At 43.7% G+C, this 19,952-nt stretch overlaps 1 protein-coding gene and 1 long non-coding RNA gene across 4 annotated transcripts in view; one reads left to right on the top strand and one right to left on the bottom strand.

Moving 5' to 3' along the window:
- Positions 1 to 4,609: 4,609 nt before the first annotated feature.
- LOC115610810 lies at positions 4,610 to 18,608 on the bottom strand. The gene is made up of 3 exons (XR_003992342.1): positions 18,467 to 18,608; positions 17,481 to 17,609; positions 4,610 to 7,104 (listed from the first exon to the last, which is right to left on the bottom strand). It is a non-coding gene; the product is annotated as an uncharacterized LOC115610810 (long non-coding RNA).
- The window catches only part of LETM1 (leucine zipper and EF-hand containing transmembrane protein 1), a 31,892-nt gene continuing 30,345 nt past the window's right edge, over positions 18,406 to 19,952 (top strand). For all 3 annotated transcript variants that reach the window (XM_030492822.1, XM_030492823.2, XM_030492825.1), the window contains exon 1: positions 18,406 to 18,717. In XM_030492822.1, the coding sequence (XP_030348682.1) occupies positions 18,639 to 18,717 (79 nt within the window). In that variant the 5' untranslated portion in view covers positions 18,406 to 18,638. The remainder of the gene's footprint in view (positions 18,718 to 19,952) is intronic.

Raw genomic sequence — 19,952 nt, 5'->3', positions numbered from 1 at the left:
CTCTCCATTGTCTCACCCTGAAGCTGGGCATGGTTTTAGTGCCATTTTGCTAATAACAGCACTGTTCACATGGACACGAGCCACCATGGGTTGGACACTTCCTTTTGCAACTGCTACAGCAAGTGCGCATGTGGTATGTGCTGAAGGGCTGAGGTTACATCCATCTTCTGGGTGTGAGCTGGTTCTTCAAGGCAGGAATAAACTGTTTGCACTAATCCAAAGGAAGAGATTAGCACTTAAATGGCATTCAGAATTCACAAGTCTAATCTGTGATTCAAAGCCCCAACTTCTGTCTCACCCCAGAAGCCCTTTATTGGGGGTTGGAAGAGGTACTTTTGCCTCTGACTAAAAGTACACCACTCACAGCATGCAGCTCACCTAAAATACTTGGAACCTGAAACTGAGCATTCTCTCTGGTGATCATAGAATCACTTTGGTTGGAAAAGACCTTTAAGATCTGCCAGAGTCTTTCAAAGTACAACTAAATTCTTTGCCACGGTGTACCATCTTAAATGCACATTCTACATGTGTTCCTTATTTCATGTGCACTTGTAAAACTGTGACATTTGACTTGTATTTGGAGTCACTCTGGCAAATACATGTACATAACATTAAGTATGTGAGTTGTTTCTTAGCAGCCCTATGATCCTATCTGTTTTACTACAGCTGTAATCCCCTGTGCCTGCGGGGAGTCTAGTCTAGCCCTCTCTAGACCTGCAGGAAGGAATAGCTTCAAGCCATTTTATGTGCTCCCTGATTTGCCTTTAACCTGTCCCGAGGGATTCTCACAGGCAGGCAGCAGACAGCCTGGTATAGACACATCCCTCACAATATATTGAAGAACTTCATCAGAATTCCACTGGCTGGTTAAAATTGGCCCTGTGATCTCTGTCCCCTACGCACACATACTGCCCTTCCTGATTACTGCTGCCACCCCTGAGGCCGGGACATATGATCTGTTTGTGAATCAGCTTGGGCACTGCTGCGCTTCTCAGCCTGGCATGCAAAGGTAAACTAACCCCCTCCATGAATGGATCACAAGCTCCTGCTTCAGAGTTTTGGGCTGGAGAGCTTCTGCTGCCCAGCTACAATCCACTGCAGCATGGTTGTCTGCCTGATGCCATCCTAAAAGTGTAATAAATTAGGAAGCACGTTCTCAGATCTAACAGTTTAATGACTGTACAGACAGCAAATAGAAATCCAAAGGATGCTTTGGAGATGCTTTTTTCCAGGGCAATATAAACCCAGTGACTAGGCCTCTTGCAAGGTCTATGGATATGCCCATGCTGGGCCAGTTGCTGGGCCCAGCTGATTTAGGCAAGAACATAAAGTCGTCATTGATTCAGTGGGAAACGTTTACCTAGGGGTAGTGTTTGAGCAGCAGAGGCCTCTGAACAGAATTCCGCCCTGACAGCGGTCAATATACATTTAAAAATTTCCTGTGCCTCCTGAAAATGAATTTCTAGGTCAGCTTAAATAATCTGTTCTCCTACTCTTTCATTTCCTTTTCACGGCATTTAGGCAAATTAACTGTATACTAAATCAAATCTCTAAAATTATTTATGACCCAACTATACTTGCCTTTTAAAAACTCTCCAGGGCAGCAGCTTAAAAGTCTTACATGTTTGTATGGCACCAGGACAGGAGCCCTCAGCATGTAGCTATCCTGTAAGCAATACTGAAATATAAATATTAAACTATGGTGTCTTCTGAAGGTAAGAATTATGCTTTTTGCAAGCTTTTTTGCACACCCATGAGTACGTGCCAGGAGGACGAGTCGTCTGGAGTTTGAAAGTTAAATGCCTTTTGAACTATAAGCATCCCGTCTCGGTATGATTCTTAGGGAGAAAATCTTCTCTTGTCCAAGCTCTTTGGATTTATGTAGGCCCTGTGGAGTTCACTGGTGGGTTTATTTGGCAGGTGAGCCTTATTAACCTGCCAGCAAGGGACTATTTGACCTGCTTAGGTTTGTAGAGGTTGTAAATAAAGATTCCGTCAGGGAAGAGAGATTCTCTTGTGCTTCAGACTATTTATCTCTCTTATAAGTGTGGCTGTTAAAGCTTATAAAGAAACAGAAGGTCTGGGATGTGAGACAGAAAGCCCTGGGGGAGTCTTACGTGTTGTATTTGGATTGCTGTGTTAATATCCCAAAATAAACACAGCATGCCAGAAAGTGGGGAATACTTTTATTGTAATTATTATTAACTCAAAGACCTAAATTATTGGTTATTGAATGGAGTATGGCTGAGCTTGGCTGCAGAGGACAATACAATCACCTCTTAATTTAACACTAGCAGCTATTGGCAATCGATGGGAGCCAGACATTTACATTTAATCAGCTTCATTTCCCTCGTTTTCCTTTATCTTTCTGGTTTGGGTTTGGGTTTTTTTTTCCCATTGTTCTCAAATTCAATAATTGCTGGTGTTAATATTTTTACAGCTCAGGTTAATAAGAAATACAACAAGTTTACAATAAATTGTAATCATAATCAAACTGTGATAGACTCTCCATCGATGGAATTCCTTTCATCAGGCAGAAATATTAGATGAAAGGTATGTTGTATTTCAGAAGTCTTTCCTTCTGTCTACTGCAGGTCTGACAATAGGATCCTCTGTAACACTACAACATGTAATTTATAACAGGAGTATGTGAATCAGTGAAAAGACTTTGTATTATTTTATTTGCATTACTTATGACGTAAGAAAATGTTTTTCTCTTATTCAGAAGCCACCAGTTTGGACTTGTTCAACAAGGGCAATAACTGTTGACAAAGGTTTCCTTCTGCTTCAGCTGACCTACTTGGGCACCCAAGTGCTCCTGCAGATCAAATGACTCTGGGTTCAGTGTCTGCCAGAGCTGAGATTTTGAGCCTGTGCTCCTTGTTCATTCGTTTGAAAGTCCATTTTGCAATATTTCTGCCTTCTGTCCTCAAAGGGCTCAATAAATGTTCTTTGACCTTCAGCAGGTTAGGCTCATCTGCTACTTATGCATTCTGATAGTTTTAAATATTAACAGTCACCAGTTTCTAGAGAATCTGATGAATTTACAATGACAAACATACTCGCTGCCAAAGTACTTCACCCAAGAGTTGCTGCTGTGGCCCAGGAGAACTTGATACTGGGGAAGGACAAGTAGGGTGTTACCACTGACGTGCACTGAGCGCAGAAAGGCTTCCAAATTCTACTAGGCACCAAAACTTTACAAGTGGAAGCCACTCAGGAGAGATGCCAAGGCAGGTAGTGCCCTTTCTTTTGTTCCACCTCTTTTCCAACTGGGCATCTCTTTTACGAGCTGGATCCCCTGGCTCCCAGCCCTGCTCTGATGTGGGACTGGCAAACTGCTGTGCACCTGCTCCAGAGGGATTAGCCACCGGTGACAGCCCATACCCAGAATTTCCTCCACAGATGCTACCACCCTTCAACAAGTGAGTCAGAACCATTTGACTTGGAGCTTTTTATAGTTGTTGAGGGTAACGATAATCATCCTCATAAAGTCCAGTTCTTAATCTCTCCTGCTTAATGGTTTTCCATTGGTCAAAGAAGATACCATGGTGCTCTTCACTCCCACCCCTGTCTGCTTTCCCAGCACAGCAAAACACTGCTAAGCTTTTACCATCATCTGTCATTACATTGGGAAGTGAGTGCTGCCTGGTGGATGAGATACCAGCCTGAGCCCAGAATTGCCTCTGCTAATGAATTCACCATTGGGAAATCTAAGACTATATTACTTCCTCTGCTGTTTTGATTTTCCTACTGATAAATACAGTCATTTGAGAATTCCATAAACAGCTCATGCTGAAAATCAAGCATGCCAGGATTGCTTTGCAGAACGGGGCTTTACATCAAGTTTTCCAGTCCGAAGAATCAAATATTGTCTGTATTGTATTCATATACGTTGATATGCACCATATACAATTACAGTGCTAATTGATTATAAAAATAACACGCACACTGGGTTTGTCCTCTTTTGTCCACTGCTTTCAGGCCTTTATGTCATTCCAGTAGGAGACAGGTTTTGATATAAATAATTTATTTTATTACTCTTTTTTATTACTCTTGAAAACTGTGCCCATATAGCTGAGAGAATAAATGTCCTAAATTTGATTCCACCCAAGTCCTTTCTTTTCTCATTTTCTCTTTTATTTTTCTCCCCCTCCCCCCTCCCCTTTTTCTTTTTCCTATCTACAAATACATAAAACGAATCAGGCACTTCCTGCTATCCCTAAGCACAAATTTAGTTCCTGGTATATCCACTCTAACGTATTCAGGAAGGAAGGAATAATCTCTCCGAGGCTGTAGTGCTTTTACAGTGGCTGCAGTAGCTGTAGCTCAGACTGTCAGCAAGTGAAAAATACTGGAGGAATTGTGTTTGATCTTTGGGAGTAATAAGGAACAGGTCCATTCATAGGTGAGAATAATGTGCTTGGACTAGCATTGTGCTATACAGCGAAGCAGACGAATATTCCTGCATAGAGGAGACTACCATCTGCTAGGATTAAACAAAGTATTCATACCAGCCACAAAATGCACTGATTGAAAAGAATTTTTTCCTACAATAACCCCCTCCATTTTCTGCCCAGGGTAAAGTAAGACTGATCAGATACCGCTTGTAAAAGGTGAGTTCTGTGTGAGAGGAGGATGCCGAGTACCCCAGAAAGGAAGGATTTGCAAGAGGAGGGTGGTAAGATAGAGATTTGTCCAAAATAGGACTGGGAAGTGGCTAAGTGGGAACTGTGAGCTGAGTGTGCAGGAGGAAAGGAGGCAGACGCTCATTTCACCCAACACTAAGAACAGAAAAAGGAGCAGGTTGGGGGCAGGTTTCTGTTTTAGTCTGCTTAAAATTAGATGACCTGTTCATTTTAATTATGGAAGGTGTTAACTGTGTTCATTGGGCTTTTAATGTATATTTATCAACCAGTTCATTGAGAATAGTTTGTATCTGTCCTTTCTTCTAATGGCTCTCTTTACCTCACCAAAAAATACAAGAAGTGAGAGTCAACCCGATTCACCTTCCAATTCAGGCAGATTCTACTCGATTTAGCTCCAGCTACTTTGCTTTAAAGGTATCAGGTATTATTTTTAAGCAGCACACCGTAGGGCTGCTGTAGCTTTCACCTGATAGCAGTCAGAGATAGGTCCAACATACCCTCACACCACTGATAAGGCTTCTCCTGGCCCCTGTGGCAAGCAGATATTAGGACAGAGTAGCACAGAATACGTATAGTGCTGTTGCAGGAGGAGAACAGAGCTGCCTGGTAAAGCAGCCTTTTGTATAGCGTATCGGGCTCAAGCTCTGGCCCTGTTTTGCTATAAATTAGCTGTTTTCATAAACATTCCCTGCAACTTTCAGGAAACAGATTGGTTCGTGTTTTAACTTATTAACATGCTCTTATCTTTGCTATTAAAATGTATATGTAACCAAGAGATTTCTGAGCGATGGAGGGGATTTGTGAAAACATCCACATCATGTTTTTCCACTTGCTTTCAGCCCTGTTCTTGGATTTGCTGGCTGAGACAATGTTTGGAGTTCAGTCACATGATCAATCTGCATTTTTCTTGCAGTCTTCCTGAGCTGTTGCACCACTTTTTTTCATGCTAGGTATTCTGCTGATCTAGAGATCTAAGCTCCTTCTTTGAAGGGAAATAAATCAGAATTATACAGTGTTTAGGGTTTCAGTCAGAGAGATTATGTCAGAATTAGAACATTCCTGAGCGAAGGTCATATAAATCAATCCTTCAGTTATTCCATTTTCAGTTTCATTGTAATGAACAGTACCCTGCTTGCAGTGAGAAAGCTTATGGTGCTAGAATACTGATAAGATGATATTGCATTCAGAGTACATTTTCTGCTATTGGATGAAATCTGCAATGTGATATATGACATATATACACGGGTCTGTGTTGGGAAGCCTTGAAATTGTCAAATTATAACATTCTGAGGATGAGATTGGTTTGCGAAATCATTGAATCATCTTTATTGCAGAGAGAATTTTAATGAACAAAGTAATAACAAAGGTCTTGTAGTACAAATGTAAAAGAAAAACGTATCACTCTCTCAAAGCTATCACATTAAAGAAATTACTGGAATACTGTTGTGTATTCTTAAAACTGGGGTGTAATTTTACCTGGGTAGTAATGCCTAACAATTAACATCACTTTTCATACTTAAAATACCTGACAAGTGATGCTGCTTACAATAACATCACATAGCTAAGTAGCCATTTTAATCGCCTGTGAATTTGTAACACGGAGAAGTGAGGAACTAGGGACTGGGATCAGACCGATGGGATTTGGTGTACGCTGCTGATTATTCAAGTTGTCTTAATTCCTTGATCATTCACATATACAACCTATAAATACTTCCTAATATATACATATTGAACCTGTGCTTGCAGGATAGCATAAAGCAAATATTACTCTTTGAACACACTCCTACTCCCTTTACCCTGAGGAAACAGCTAAAGTATGTTTGTTTATTTACTAGACACAGCCCTCCACTGACATGCCAATATACCAGGGCCTGTATATTCCAGCCTATTTGCTTGCTTGTTTATTAACCTCTCACTGACTGCTCTTCCCACCAGCTTCCCCCTGGGTTAAGCATATTTGGTTACCACTGATTTGCATGTGGCTTACTCCAGTTTCTGTGCACCCCTGCCCTGCGCAGCGGCGCAGCTGGAGGCCGCGGGGAGGAGGAGGAGGAGGAGCTCTCCAGGGTTCTGCTCAACCTGAGGTGCAAGGAGCTGGGGAGAAATTTCTCACATCTGCCCTTCCATCCAGGCAGCTTGGATCACCTTGCAGAAATAAGGACATGCCCAAGTTAAAGATGGAAACAGGAATTCTGGTAACTCCCTACCTGCCTGCTTTGTGATGTTGTGAGTAGTGCCCCGAGTGTGGAGCTCCACGTCATGTTTCTGGAGGGAGAGTAGACCAGTGGAGGTGGGAACAATGGTTGCACTGGAGGAGACAGTTGAAGAGGTGGCAGAGTTTCAGGAGCAGCGGTGAAGTTGTGAGCTCACCAGAAGTGGGCCTGCAGTTGATGGATTTGGTTTCTGAGGGTCCATTCAGGAGTGATCTCATGGTGCTGGGAGTTGCAGGGTAGTCCTGAAGCCAAGTAGAGCATAGTTTATAAACAAAATTGTTAACAGAAATTTATAAGGAGGTGACTTAAGCATTATCTTTCTTGTCATACTGGCATGTAGCAGCATCACCTTTTTACAGGCAGCTTTAGCTGGGTCATTTGAAAGAGCCAGCCTCTCCATGCTACCTGATAGATTGACCTTGACTTGGGCTATAAAGTTTGGTTTTACACTCGCTGACCCTGCTGTTCTGGGGTGTAAGAACTGAGGGATGACAAGCTTAAAAGAAAGCACAAGAGCCACAAAGATGGAACGTGATAACTACATTAAAACTAGAGGAACCAGAAGGAATGGGGGAGAAATAAAGGGGCACAGTAAGAAGTGTACTGGGATATTATGCAGCTCTTTAGGAAACAATCACAGATGTTAAGCGGCTCATTAGGGAAGAACAAATTCTCTCCAAACCATAATACCAGACCTGGCCAACTGCAGCATGAATGTGAGTGTGGGTACATGAGCGTGGGCTGTGTGTGCCTCTGCAGTGCGGAGGCTTGAAGACAGGTTTGCCACAAGCACACACGCACATGAGCTGGGACACAGCAATATACAAGTAACCTTGGTGACAGAGGCACGACTGAAACACGCAGATTCATCGCTCCCAGCTCTGTGCTCAGACCACTACACTACCTTCTGCGTTTATTACAGCGATGAAATACAACGGCCACTGCTGCAGGCAGAGTAGGCTGATGGCAGCAGCGGTCTATGATTGCCCTATTTCTCATACTCTTTCCCTAAGCATTCCTTTCTATGACCAGAGACTGGATAAAGGGGCTCACAGGCCTTTGGTTTAGTCCAGTGCAGTCATTCTAGTTTCCGTTATGCCAAATGAAGCCCTCATCCAACATAAATAAAGAACAGGATGTGGCACTGTATGTTTCTTTGTTTACAGTGTCTTAATAAATTCTAGAACAAATGTACTCAATTTGGAAGCAAAAGAACATTTTCTTACTGTCAGCTCTACAAGCTGGTCTGGAAAGCTGATTGTCACTGGGTTCTTTTTGTCCTGTACATCAATGTAAGTAAAGCTCTGGAGACAAAAACCCGTACATGTCTTCTTGCAGTACCTTCTCCCCGCCTCCATATCCTGTGTCTGTGCTGTCTGCAGTTCTTACCTGCAGCAGGTTTATGAAATGTCTCAGCTGAATAAAAATATGTTCTTGCTGACAGAGGAGCAGGATTGGAATTCATTTCATCTTTATTACAGTGAAATGAAATTAGTTATGTTGACATCTCAGTTATAAAGGGAGTAAAAGCTACAGTATTTTTTACCCATGTAAGGAAAATAACTCTGTTGATACTCCTGCTATGCTATATAGCAACATTATTTTTGTATGATGCTGTTTCACAAAATGATGGAGATATATGGATTGCATATTTGATAGGAGGGGCAGAATTTGCTCTGAACAAATAATCCATGATCACACTTTGTTTCAGTTAAATACCAGTTTGTCTTCATTTCATTCATTCTCTTTGTGATACCGAAGTTTGCCATAATAAAGACTGTGTTGGGAGTCTAATTAGTAACTTTTGAGGAACACCATTACACAGGGAATTGAGAAAAAGGTCATTGCCTCAAGGAATCTGGAAAATACTTGGGCTGGAGCAAAATGTATTTCCTGTTGGTTTATTTAGATAACTCAAAGCTTTAAACAGAAAGATAACAGAGAATGATTAATACGAAGCCTCCTATCACTTGAGAAATGTATTATTATCAAAGCCTTCCTAAAAATTTTTTTCAACCAGATGTGTCATTTTTCATTTGGACAATACTGGCTTGTTCATTTTGTTGTTTGAGATGTGCTTATCCAGACAAAAAACTCAGAGTAGTCAGAGAAAGGAAACACCTTTGAGAATCATCCCTAATATACTTCCATTAATCCCAATGGGGCAACAGCAATAGGATCCGGCCTATATGCCCTGCAAAGGAGTGAACTGCAGTTCCATAGACAAAAGGCACGGTCTGGTTAAATCCATTTCTATAGCATCTTGTCTCGACATATTTGAGAGCACTATCTTTCTCAATTAATGTCAGCTCTGCTCTGGGAATACTCTTTGGTAGTTAACTGTTGTTGTTAGAGAGCTCACTTCAGATACACCACAGCTGGCTTATGTATTTTGCTGTTAATATTTCGGTAATGTCACAACAAATGCAAAGCGAACAAACTACTAAGCAGAGCGCAGAAGATTTTTCCCCCAAATAAATCAACTTTAAGGATAAGAAAATCCAACTGTAAACTTCTTTTGACTGACTCCACGTATGAAATTACCAACCTCAGGAACATATTTAAGGCAGGTCTTAGGATTCTCTTTTCCCCCGATTTCTAAGTCTCCATCGTACCAGGGGTTGCACATGTGCCTCTGTGCAAACACCACCAGTCTCTAGAATGTTTAATTTTAAATTCATTCTTGGGCAGCTTCTTTACTTTCATTTCCACTTACATCAAATAGAAACCTCTTAAAGAGCCTAACTCCTCACAGAGGCCAAGAATGGAGGAAGAGTAGACATGATGGTTAGATGGTATCAAGAAAGAACTGAATGCACTTGTGAGAAAGCTCACAGAAGGAAGAAGAAAGCAAACCAAAGATGATAATGGAAAGCAAGTGCAAGGCAAATTTGTAACGCATGTCTCCTCGTGGCTTTCGTGGGCAATTACCCACTAGAGGGAGATAGACTGTAACTTGTTGCCAGGTGGACTGTGGCAGAAGTTGGACTTTGTAAGCCAGAGAAGATCTGAGTTCCTCACCCTCGTAGAGTTTCGTGCTGCAAAGTTCTGTGTAAGTTACCAACTGGACTGAAATCCCTTCCCTTTCTGACCTGGCTTTCACTACACTGTGATTCAAAACCTCCCCACCTCTATTAACCTGTTTGTTTGTTGGTGACAGCACCACCTGGAGCTGTAAGGATGGCAGAAACAGTGTTATGCTTGTCTAAGGCTAACTGAACTGCCACAGCCCCCCAGCTCGGGGCAGGCCATGCACACCTTAAGTCAAGTGCCTCAAGACCTACCAACAGTGACCCTTCACACATCTCCTTGGTTCCAATTTAGGACTCATATCCTATGGTTTTCATTAGCTGCCCACGGGTCGTTTATGGTCTCTTATTCTCACCTCTGTGCAGAATGGAGAAGGCTTTTACAATTCAAAGCAGGCTCAGGCATGTCCTTTCCACAAGGGAAACCAAGAAGGGAAGTAGTAATGGATGCTTAGAACTGGAAACAGAGTATAGGAAAAGTAGCTCTTACCCGCATGTGTCATTCCTGCTTCTGAAAATCAGTAGGTTAGAGACTTCCTAACTTCCAAACCAGAACTGCATCTAGATGAGCATGTGTCAGAGACTTCATTAAGCCTAGCTCCCTTGAATTTGTCTATTTTCTTTTTGAACCTATTTATTTATGGGTTTTAAAACATCCTGTGGCAACAAGTTCATATGAAAATGTATTTCCTTCTGTTCTTCTTTAAACCCTGCTCCCAGATAAACTGATTAATAGAGTATTACAAGCAGTGATAGCCATTTTCTACTCACTTTCCTCCCACCTTCATTATTTTCCAGACCTCTATCCCCTTCCTGTCGCAGCACAGAATACAAGCTCCAGTCTGGCTCCTGTTTATACTAGGATTTTTGAATGATATGAAGGCTTTTCAGAGGCAAGCCATTAGCACTGACAACAGTCTTCTCTTAACTTTAACCTTGTCTCTCTGCATAAGAACTGTGGGATAAATAAGAATCTAATGCAGACTCGGAAAAGATGCATAATTATTTCCACACAGGAAGTTTGCAGTTGATAGTTCAGTGTCACAGACAGAAATGACTACTCTAACGTGCTGTGAACTAAGTCAGAGCCAAAACAATTATCTAATGCCTGTGAACCTTCAGGGTCAACTATATTCTCTACTACCATGTATAATTGCCAGAAAAATTCGCTGACAAATACCAGCCATCAAAAACACTTCTTCCTCCCAAGCTCCATATCACTAGTTTCCAAGTGGTACATGGTTATATCCTCCTCACCTTCAAATTCCCTCAGAAATAGTACAGGGGTTCTGGGCACTACCAGTTCAACAACCCTGTACTCCATTTGTCAGCACCCTGAGATGATCCTTAACACTGACCAGGTTAAGGTAAATGTAAACCAGTGCATTTGCAAAAATCCAAATCTAAACAACACATTTGCATTGCTCAGCCAAAGCAACACGCAAAATGAAAAGAAACAGGGTATAGAGGACATTTTCAGACCTAGAAGAGCAGCTGGCTGTGCTCTGTAAGAAAACTAGGCACAGGTGCTGGGATTGAGCCCAGGGCCCTGATTCCCAGCTGGCATGCTGAAAGAGGCTTCCCGCTCAGGGAGAGTTAGATGTCTGTTCCTTAGGAGGAGAGGCCTCGGAAAGGGGAGGAGGTTGTTCCCTTGGCACGACAGGAAAGCACTGCTAGCTGAGCCAAAGGGGAATGGAGTCTCTGTTGATATCTGTTGGGTGTACTTCCTCTTTCAGCTGTTGGATTAATGATTAAACCAGAAAATGATCAATATACGTCATATTGGAATGAGTGTGGGGCTTGTCACCCCGGCCGATGAGCGGTCTGGATGACTGACTTCTACCTGTTGCTTGGATTAGGCCCAGTGAATTCCCCTCGTTCCATCCAGCTGATGAACTGCTAGGTATTTGCAACCCCCACCTAAGGCTTCAGTTTCTATACAAAGTTCTCTCTTGAAGTTGCTTTCAGAGGAAAGTGCCTGGTCTGGGGACTTTACTTCCCCTGGATAATGATCAAATCCAACAGCAAAGCTCTTTTATGTCAACTTTGTGTTTTTCTCTAAACACAGAGAATTTGCTAGCCACATTTCATACTCTCACATAACCAGGATTAAAGCATGTAATGCATTGCTAAGAAAACAACTAATGGCTTTAAGGTAACAGGACGTTTGGGGGTGAATGCCTCCTAAGTCTGTCTCTAGGGGATACTATAATAGTAATAAAGTGAATAGAGCCCTAAGACAGGCAGGAGAGAGGTTGCTGATTACATGGGAAAGCCCAGACAAAGCGTCTTCTGTTTCTGATGCCTGAAATTCAGCCGCTTAAGAAAAAGGCAGGATACTGGCAAAGCACCACTGGGATGTACTTGTGCTGATGGCTCTTTGTTATTTTTCTATAGCTTCACATCACATCTTTCCAGGTATTTCCCTTCAAGATTCTCATGTACCCACAAATCAGTCCAAAAACCAAGCGTCAACAGTGCTGCCGCTTCACTTGCCTTGGAGGTTGCCATTCTGTCTGTGTCACAAGAATAAAGATGAAAATGTTAACTTTTAGCCCTTTCCAACACATTTATGACATTATCTGGCAAGCACTGGGATGTGATTTTATTACACAACTGCACTTGTTCCTTTACCACTCTGCCTGTGAATGTCACTGATAGCAGAGGGACACGGCATGCATATGCATGCGTAAGATTGGGGCCCGACAGCTTAGGTCCTGCTGAGGTCAAGGCACAGACATCCAGACAAACACTGATTTGGAAAATTTACAGTATAGGGGATGGTTGTAGAAAGGGAAAGTGCACTGACCATTCCAAAGGAGCCAACTCCTTTTTTAAATCTCTTAATCTGCTTTTCATTATCTCCATGGGGAGGCCTCTTGAGAAAAGCGGCTCTTTGACTTGAATAAAGGAGGGGCTGTGGGCTTGCACGCTGGAATGGGGAGGTCATTGTACAGCAGCACGGAAGACGGGAGTGTTAGTCAGGTCAAGAAGAACAGGATAAAAAAGTGTGAGATCTGTGTTACAGGCTCGGTCTGGATTATGCAAGGTAGAAAGTTTAAAGCCGAAAGGTAAACAAGGGAGAACGATTCAAAGGTTGGAAAGATGTATTCTGGTGGGGTCATTCAGGCTGATTGTTAGGGAAAAATATGGGCCAGGACTGATAAGATCATCAGCAAAACCAGGGAGAAAGAGGTAACAACAGCTGAGGCCCAAGAGGGCTAAATTCAGCACAGGAATTTTAAGCATCAGGCTTCAGCAAATCAACCTTTCCATCTTCAATCTTTCAACAGCAATGGTTAGTTCTGCTTCCTCCTTAGAGGCAGACAAAGCCCATATATGCCTGGGGGACAATGGGACTACATAGCATTTTGCCTGCTACCAAGTCATACAGCTGTGTGCATGTGCTGGCTGTAATCCTCCCCCCTCTAAACCGCTGCTTATCACAAGCAGCCACAGCCTTGCCAAACTGCTACAGAAACTGACATTATTGCCACTAAAACAGCCCTCGGAAGTAGCTTTTTTAGAGTATAAAGGTAAAAAATCTCCTAAGTTGGTGTGCTGACCTTCTGCTGTTCATTTAATGGACACAGAAAGGTGTCTCTGGTTTGCAGGGAACTACTATTGTTCCAGCGCTCCTGTAATACTGGTTGACTTCACCCGGAATTTGGAGATACATAAGGGGTATAGGATCAGGTCTACACAATTCAGGATGGGTGGGAGGATGGCATTTGTAGTTGAAACAGGTTATCTTAAATCCAGGATTGGTTAATTTTGCAGCTAAATCTCAGACCTCATATCAGCTGCAACTAACAGGTGTATTTTTAATACTAGAGACTCCTTTTGTATTTCTGTAGTTCTCAAAGTCTAAATCGGTTTAGTTATAGCTATGTTCTTCCCTTTTTGCTACGCATACAGCCTGGACACTGCCTGCCCTCCCTCCTCTGCTCGATCCTGCCATGGCCAGAACCTTCTAGCTTTTTCCCCATGTCCTCCTCCAGTCCTGTAGACAGCAGCGCCCCAAAACACAGCTTTATGCCGTGATTATGCATCTTTTCCGCTTGTTTGTTTCACGTAAGCTCCATCTGCTGGTTAAAACCAGAATCTGTGGGGTTTCCACTAGGAGCTGCAAATGCTCCTTTTTCCTCAATTTGAAAAGATGTTCAAAATTATCTGTTTGTGCTCTCCCAGTCGTGTTCTCCCTGTCTGCCTGCATGTCAAATTTAATTAATGACAACCTAATACGCTATTTTGTATTGCTAATTTGGGTCGAGCCTATGCAATCTTTTAAAATACCCCCCCCCTTTTTTTTTTTTGACTAGCATTTGAGCAGCTAATTATCCTTGGATCTGGAATGACTGTTTACAGCACGTTATTACTGTCAAGGCAATCTCTGAGTAGCTTTTCACTGCATTGTTTGAAAGGCACCCAAGGCAGATTGTTTCTGTGCTGTTGCTAGCGCGCAGCCACTGCCGCTTGGGCTTGGTGCATTACAGACAGGAGTGAACTTGTGACCTGGACGTACATACAGAGCGAGTCTGTAATCCAGCGACCACTTGAACTTTTACCTTTGGGCTCTAACATTTACAGAGCAACAGGCTTCAGGATCCCACAAGTCTCTCTGAAAAATCGGTGGTGATGAATGGGAGTGTTTTTTAAAGAACTACTAATAATCTGTTGGGTTTTTTTCCCTTTGAGTGGAAACTTAATGCAACTTGCTACACAGTAATGTCTTTTTTTCCCCCCCCTTTCTTCAGATTTACACTGAACAGTGGTGAATAAAGATGAGGTTAATCCCACATTGTTAAACCTATTCAAGGAGACAACCTGAGGATTGCCATGGAAACAGATTCTACAGACTAAAAGCATAATCCTGCTTTTAAATATTGTATATGGACCTGGACCACTACGTAGCTTGTAGAATCCCACCGTGTTCACAAACATGATGTTGCAGCAGAGAAATGGCAAACCCATCTCGTGTCTCATCAAACACTCATTATGCTCCCACCTCCTCCCAGTTACAGCCCAGAGCACCAGGCATTGCACCTCCTTCCTCTCCACCCCCCGAGCCTTATCTCCTCCAAGCAACAGGGAACGGAGGCCATGTGTGTGTACTGAGCGTGGTGGTTCTGGCAGGGGTGCCATCCATCTGGTAACATTACACAGCCACTTTCACAGCCTGTGGGGCATCTAACTGGCCGTGTGTCTGAAGCTGGGAGTGGGGGTCCTGTTATCCGTCCTCCAAAATAAATCAACAGGATCTAGGAAGTGCTTCGTAGGATATGTCCTGAGGGAAGGGGTGACAACCATGGTGAGCATGGAGGGGTGCCCCCTCCAACTGTGCAGGTCACAAAGGAACCCCACTCCCTATATTAATCTCCCTACAATGCACGAGAGCTCGCTAGATGGTGGAGGGAAGGAGGAAGGGACAAGCAGATCAGGATTTCATACAACTATTTAATCTGTTGCATTGTGAAGCAGAGATTTTCTGAAAGAGAACCCTGCACACAGAACTAGTTACCTTACAGTTTTGCTCCCTGTTCATATTGACATTTGCCCCCCAATTTCTAGACAGATCTGTAGTTGGGGGGGAGTTGGAACTAGATGATCTTTAAGGTCCCTTGCAACCCAAATCATTCTGTGATTCTATGATCTCTAAACTTCCTCAATGAATTGTATGTTCAGCTGCTCCTTTTTCATGCCTGTGCAAGTAATGCACTGACGTAGGCATATTCTCTGCTTTTATAGGTCTTACTCACATACCTCTTTTAGACAAGAAAAACATTCTTGCCTTTTTCATAGTACTGAGCTGTGCTCATGTGGCAGTAAAATACATGTTTCAGTATTTCCACAGCCTATAGCAGGCATCACAATTTCCTGTTCTGTGGAGTTTGCTTTGTAATTGTTTAGACAACTCTCACCTTGCTTTTGCCTCTATTTAGAATTTTGGAAGAGGGGGAGATTTTTATGTTTAATACTAAATGATAATCTTATTCTTTAAAAAAAAATGATGTTTATTTTAATCATTAATCCTTATTAAATCCATCTAGAAAGAAGGGGGTTGTATTTCTTCCTTTTCGTCCTGCTAGAAAGCACATTTCTCAGTGAGACGGCTGACAACTTTTCCAAGCGATATGGTTGCTTTAAGAGCCAGGTCTAAAATGGCCACAGCAGCTTAAGTTTCTTAAAAATAAAACTCTAGTGACTGTGTGCATTGTGTTTTATCCTGGGGATGAGTGTTTTCTTTGTGAACTCACAGGCTGTTGGCATGGATGGTGTGAAAGAAATGTTTCTTTGCAACAACAACTGACTTGCGTGCAAGGCCCACGTAGCACCGACAGTCACGAGGCCTTTTCATGTGGGAGACATTTGGACAACTACATGAAAATTATTAATACTTTTGGTTTTTCTTAAGCAAATGCCTTGTAAATGCAAAAATCAATCAGTATTTTGGAACTGTATCCGTTGAGGAAATATTCACGGAGTGTATTATCATTCCTTTTCATATATGGTAGGAAACCATGTAACTTCCAGGTATAAACAAATCTGGAACAAAAGACTGTACAAAAACATAACGGATCCAGCTCTGAAAAGGCTCATGCATCTACATTGTCTGCTACCCTGAATACTAATGAATTTAATGAAACTATTGAAAGACTGGTTACTCGTCTGCATAAATGTATTGAGACCTCTGTAATCATCTGTTTGCTGTCTGAAATCTCTTGTCAATAGTTTAATGACTTCAGAGCATATTATTCTTCTTGTATAGGCTTCATATAATGTTTCTACATAATTAAGCAGCTTTGTTAGAGGAACTGCCATTAGTTGCCCCATTTCATTTGGTTTTGTTATCAGCCAACCAGAAAGAAAAAAAGAATAACAAGAGAAGGCTACAAATCCAGTCTAGTGAGAGAAATGTGTAATTGGGAAGATTTCTTTGTTGTTGTTGTTTGCTTCTTTTCTTTTAAGATTGCCATATTAAAGCACCATTGTTCAGCTGCAGATTTTAAGTAATTTTAACCATTTAAATGCACTACATATTGAAATACTCAGAAAGCAAACAGCCGGCTAAATATCTTGCAATGCATCTGGGTGCCTTAACATTTTAAAGGTAGATCTAATAATAAGTACATAAAAATAGTACCAGTTAGTTTTAAATAATCAGTCATTTAAACAACACTCGTGTTTCTTTTTCTCACAGTCGAAAGATGTGAGAAAAAGGTGTCTTGATTTTTTAAGATTTAATCAGTCGAATATTCCATCTTCACATTCTTTTGAATTAAAAATATAAGTAGTATAAATCGAATCAAATTTTTCATACTTAGGAGAAACCCTGAGGATTTTCTTCAAGTACACAAAATAACCTTCAAATATTACTAATTAATGCCCTGCATTTGCCAAGTCTCAAGCATGGAAGAACGACTGCAGACACACTTGCTTTCTCCTGCTAAGGGACGCTGTTTCACTCATGTTTTGGGTGACACCTGAAGCTTCTGCAACCCTTTACATCTAAAGTTAAACAGCACCTATTTCCTTTGGGGCTTTATTTGGGGCTTATGTAGGTGAACAAACCCTGACATTATAAATACCCTGTGAAAGATAAGAGGTAGAAACCATGATACCCTTGTCACTTCTGAGCCCTGTCCTTGAGGCAGCCATCTTGTTGAGGGGGTGTCAGCCATCTTGTTGAGAACAGCTCCAGCAGCTTCTCCTCCACCCTTTTAGAACAAGGCAGGCATTAATGCCCAAACCTCACGTACAGAGTTGTTTAAACTTCAATATTATCATATTAAGTTACAATTTCTGCTCGTTTCCTGCATCTGTCCATACAGTTAAAAAATAAATGAATGCTACTATTTAATACTGTACTGAAATACTTGGTAAAAGATCCTAATGCTGGTCAGGAGTAGACTGGTACTTTTAACGTACTAGCTGTGGCAAAACTATTAACCAGCACTAGCAAAGCACATCTGTCGACTGACTCATGTATGTACTATTTTCTATCAAAAATATCTCAGCTCCCTAGGAAAGGTATTTTTGGTGCCACATCTCAGGATTCACAAGCAATGCACACGCATGCAGTGAAAGAACTGCAGCTAAGCAGTACTTAAGACCAGTATAAATGCCAGATTTTGGCCCAAAACGCGATGGAACGTTGTTGCACGCACGGTCTGGTATTAGTGTACTGTCCTTAGGGTCACCGTGATGCGCTCGTTAGCCACACTGGGCTACCCGGCTCAGGACGGCTTCCTGAGGTACCAGCGCCCTCCCTCCGGCAGGCACGCTTCAGCGCACATGAGGCCTGCGTGACCTTCTCAGCGCGGCGGCGGATAAGCGGGCGGCAAGACACGGCCCCCATGGGTCAACAAACCCCGCGCTGCTCCCGGGGCCGCTCAGGCGGCTTTCCCTCAGCCGCCATCCCCGGGGAAGCTGCCCACCCGAAGCGGAGAAGCGCTAACCCGCCCGCCGCGCCCGCGGGAGGACTACAACTCCCGGCGTGCCCCGCGCCACGCCGGCACCGTCCATGGCCACATGTCCCGGCATGCCGCGCGCCCCGCGCCCGCCGGCCGCTTACCGTGCGCCCCGAGGACTACACTTCCCGGCGTGCCCCGCGCGGCGGGCGGTGCTATGCAAACGCTGCCGGCGGCCGCGGCCCGGCGTTGCTTGGGCGTGTGGGGATCGCCGCGCGGGGCCCGGGCGGCGGGGAATGAGCAGGCCGCCACCCCGCCGCCACCGCCGCCGCTAAGATGGCGTCCATGCTGCTACAGACCTGCGGCCGGCGGGCCTGCCGCCTGCCCCGAGCGCTGCGCCGCCAGCCACAGCTGGGTGAGCCTCCCCGCGGGCCGTCAGGCGGCTCCGGCGGCCGGGCCCTGGGGTGGTGTGCGGCCGGGCTGCCGGCCGGCCTGCCAGGCCTGTGCTGCCGGCGGCGGTAAAGGCCTGGCGGGGGGGGGAGGCGGGGACGACCGAGGGCTCCCGGTGTGGGCGGGGAGGTCGTTGCGGGAGGGAAGGGCCGCGGCGAGGCCCCCGCTGTTCCGTTCACCGGCGAGCCGCGGCTGGGCACGGCGCTTCTGGCGGGGAGCGGCAGCGGGGGCCTCGCTCCCTGGGTGCAGTGCGCCAGGTCGTCTCTTAGCGTTCACCTCCGGGCCGGGGTGGCTTGAGGGGGTGCTCTCCTCTAACGGCAGCGAGGACACATGAGGCTTTCCGCGGCCGGCTGGCCGAGGAGTCAAAGAACATGTGTTTTTCATTGAGGCACAGGAGCACGTTACTGCGCTCCGCTCCTGCCTGCCTTGTTCTCAGTGTAGTTTGGCTGTGATGTTGTCAGTAGTTACACGCTTCTCGTTGCCCTTTAAGAAAGTACAGGAGGTTATTTTCTTAGTCCATATTAGGAAGGAAATGTGAATTTGCCTTTTTCCAAGTGGTTTTGAAAGCTTGGGAAAATAAGGAAATGCCGTGTGTGGTCCGGTTTCCATTAATAATCGAGATAATTTGGCAGTTTAAATACCTTTTGGCGGTGAAGTTTAATGGCATGAAGCAGCTGACAGCTTGTGACATACGTGGGGCCTGTGGTTGCTCTTTATGGCCGGGGTTTAGTGAGGAGTGAGTGGAAGCTTAGGGCATGGTTTGTCACCGACACTGAGCCCTGCCACTGAAGTGCTGTCAGTGAGAACAGCCTGTCTGCGCATTCAGGTTCTGGCAAACCTGATCAACCATATAGATCCTTGTTCATTTTGATAAACAAGCTGGCTTCTTGGTTATCAGTAATCATTCAAGAGTGGTGGCTTCCCCTAGTTGGTGTTTATTTCGCCTACTGCTGTAAAGGCATTTATTTAGGTTAAGCTTGTACCGTGATCTGAACTAACCCCCAGGGTGTCTTAGCTGTCTAGTTCATTTAAAATAGGGAAGAAATACACGCATGTACCTTCAAATTAGATGGGAGCTTCTATTTTCTTGTGGCATAGCATAAGAAGAAATGCTGATGATCACTACGAGTATGCATGTTATAAATCTTACCGCATGTGAGAATTCTCGTTTGCTGACATACTGCAATAGAATCAAATAAT

The sequence above is a fragment of the Strigops habroptila genome, chromosome 7, assembly GCF_004027225.2.
Source record: "Strigops habroptila isolate Jane chromosome 7, bStrHab1.2.pri, whole genome shotgun sequence".
NCBI lineage: Eukaryota > Metazoa > Chordata > Aves > Psittaciformes > Psittacidae > Strigops > Strigops habroptila.
The sequence above is the reverse complement of the archived record's forward strand: the minus strand, read 5'-3'. Positions and strand labels throughout refer to the sequence as shown.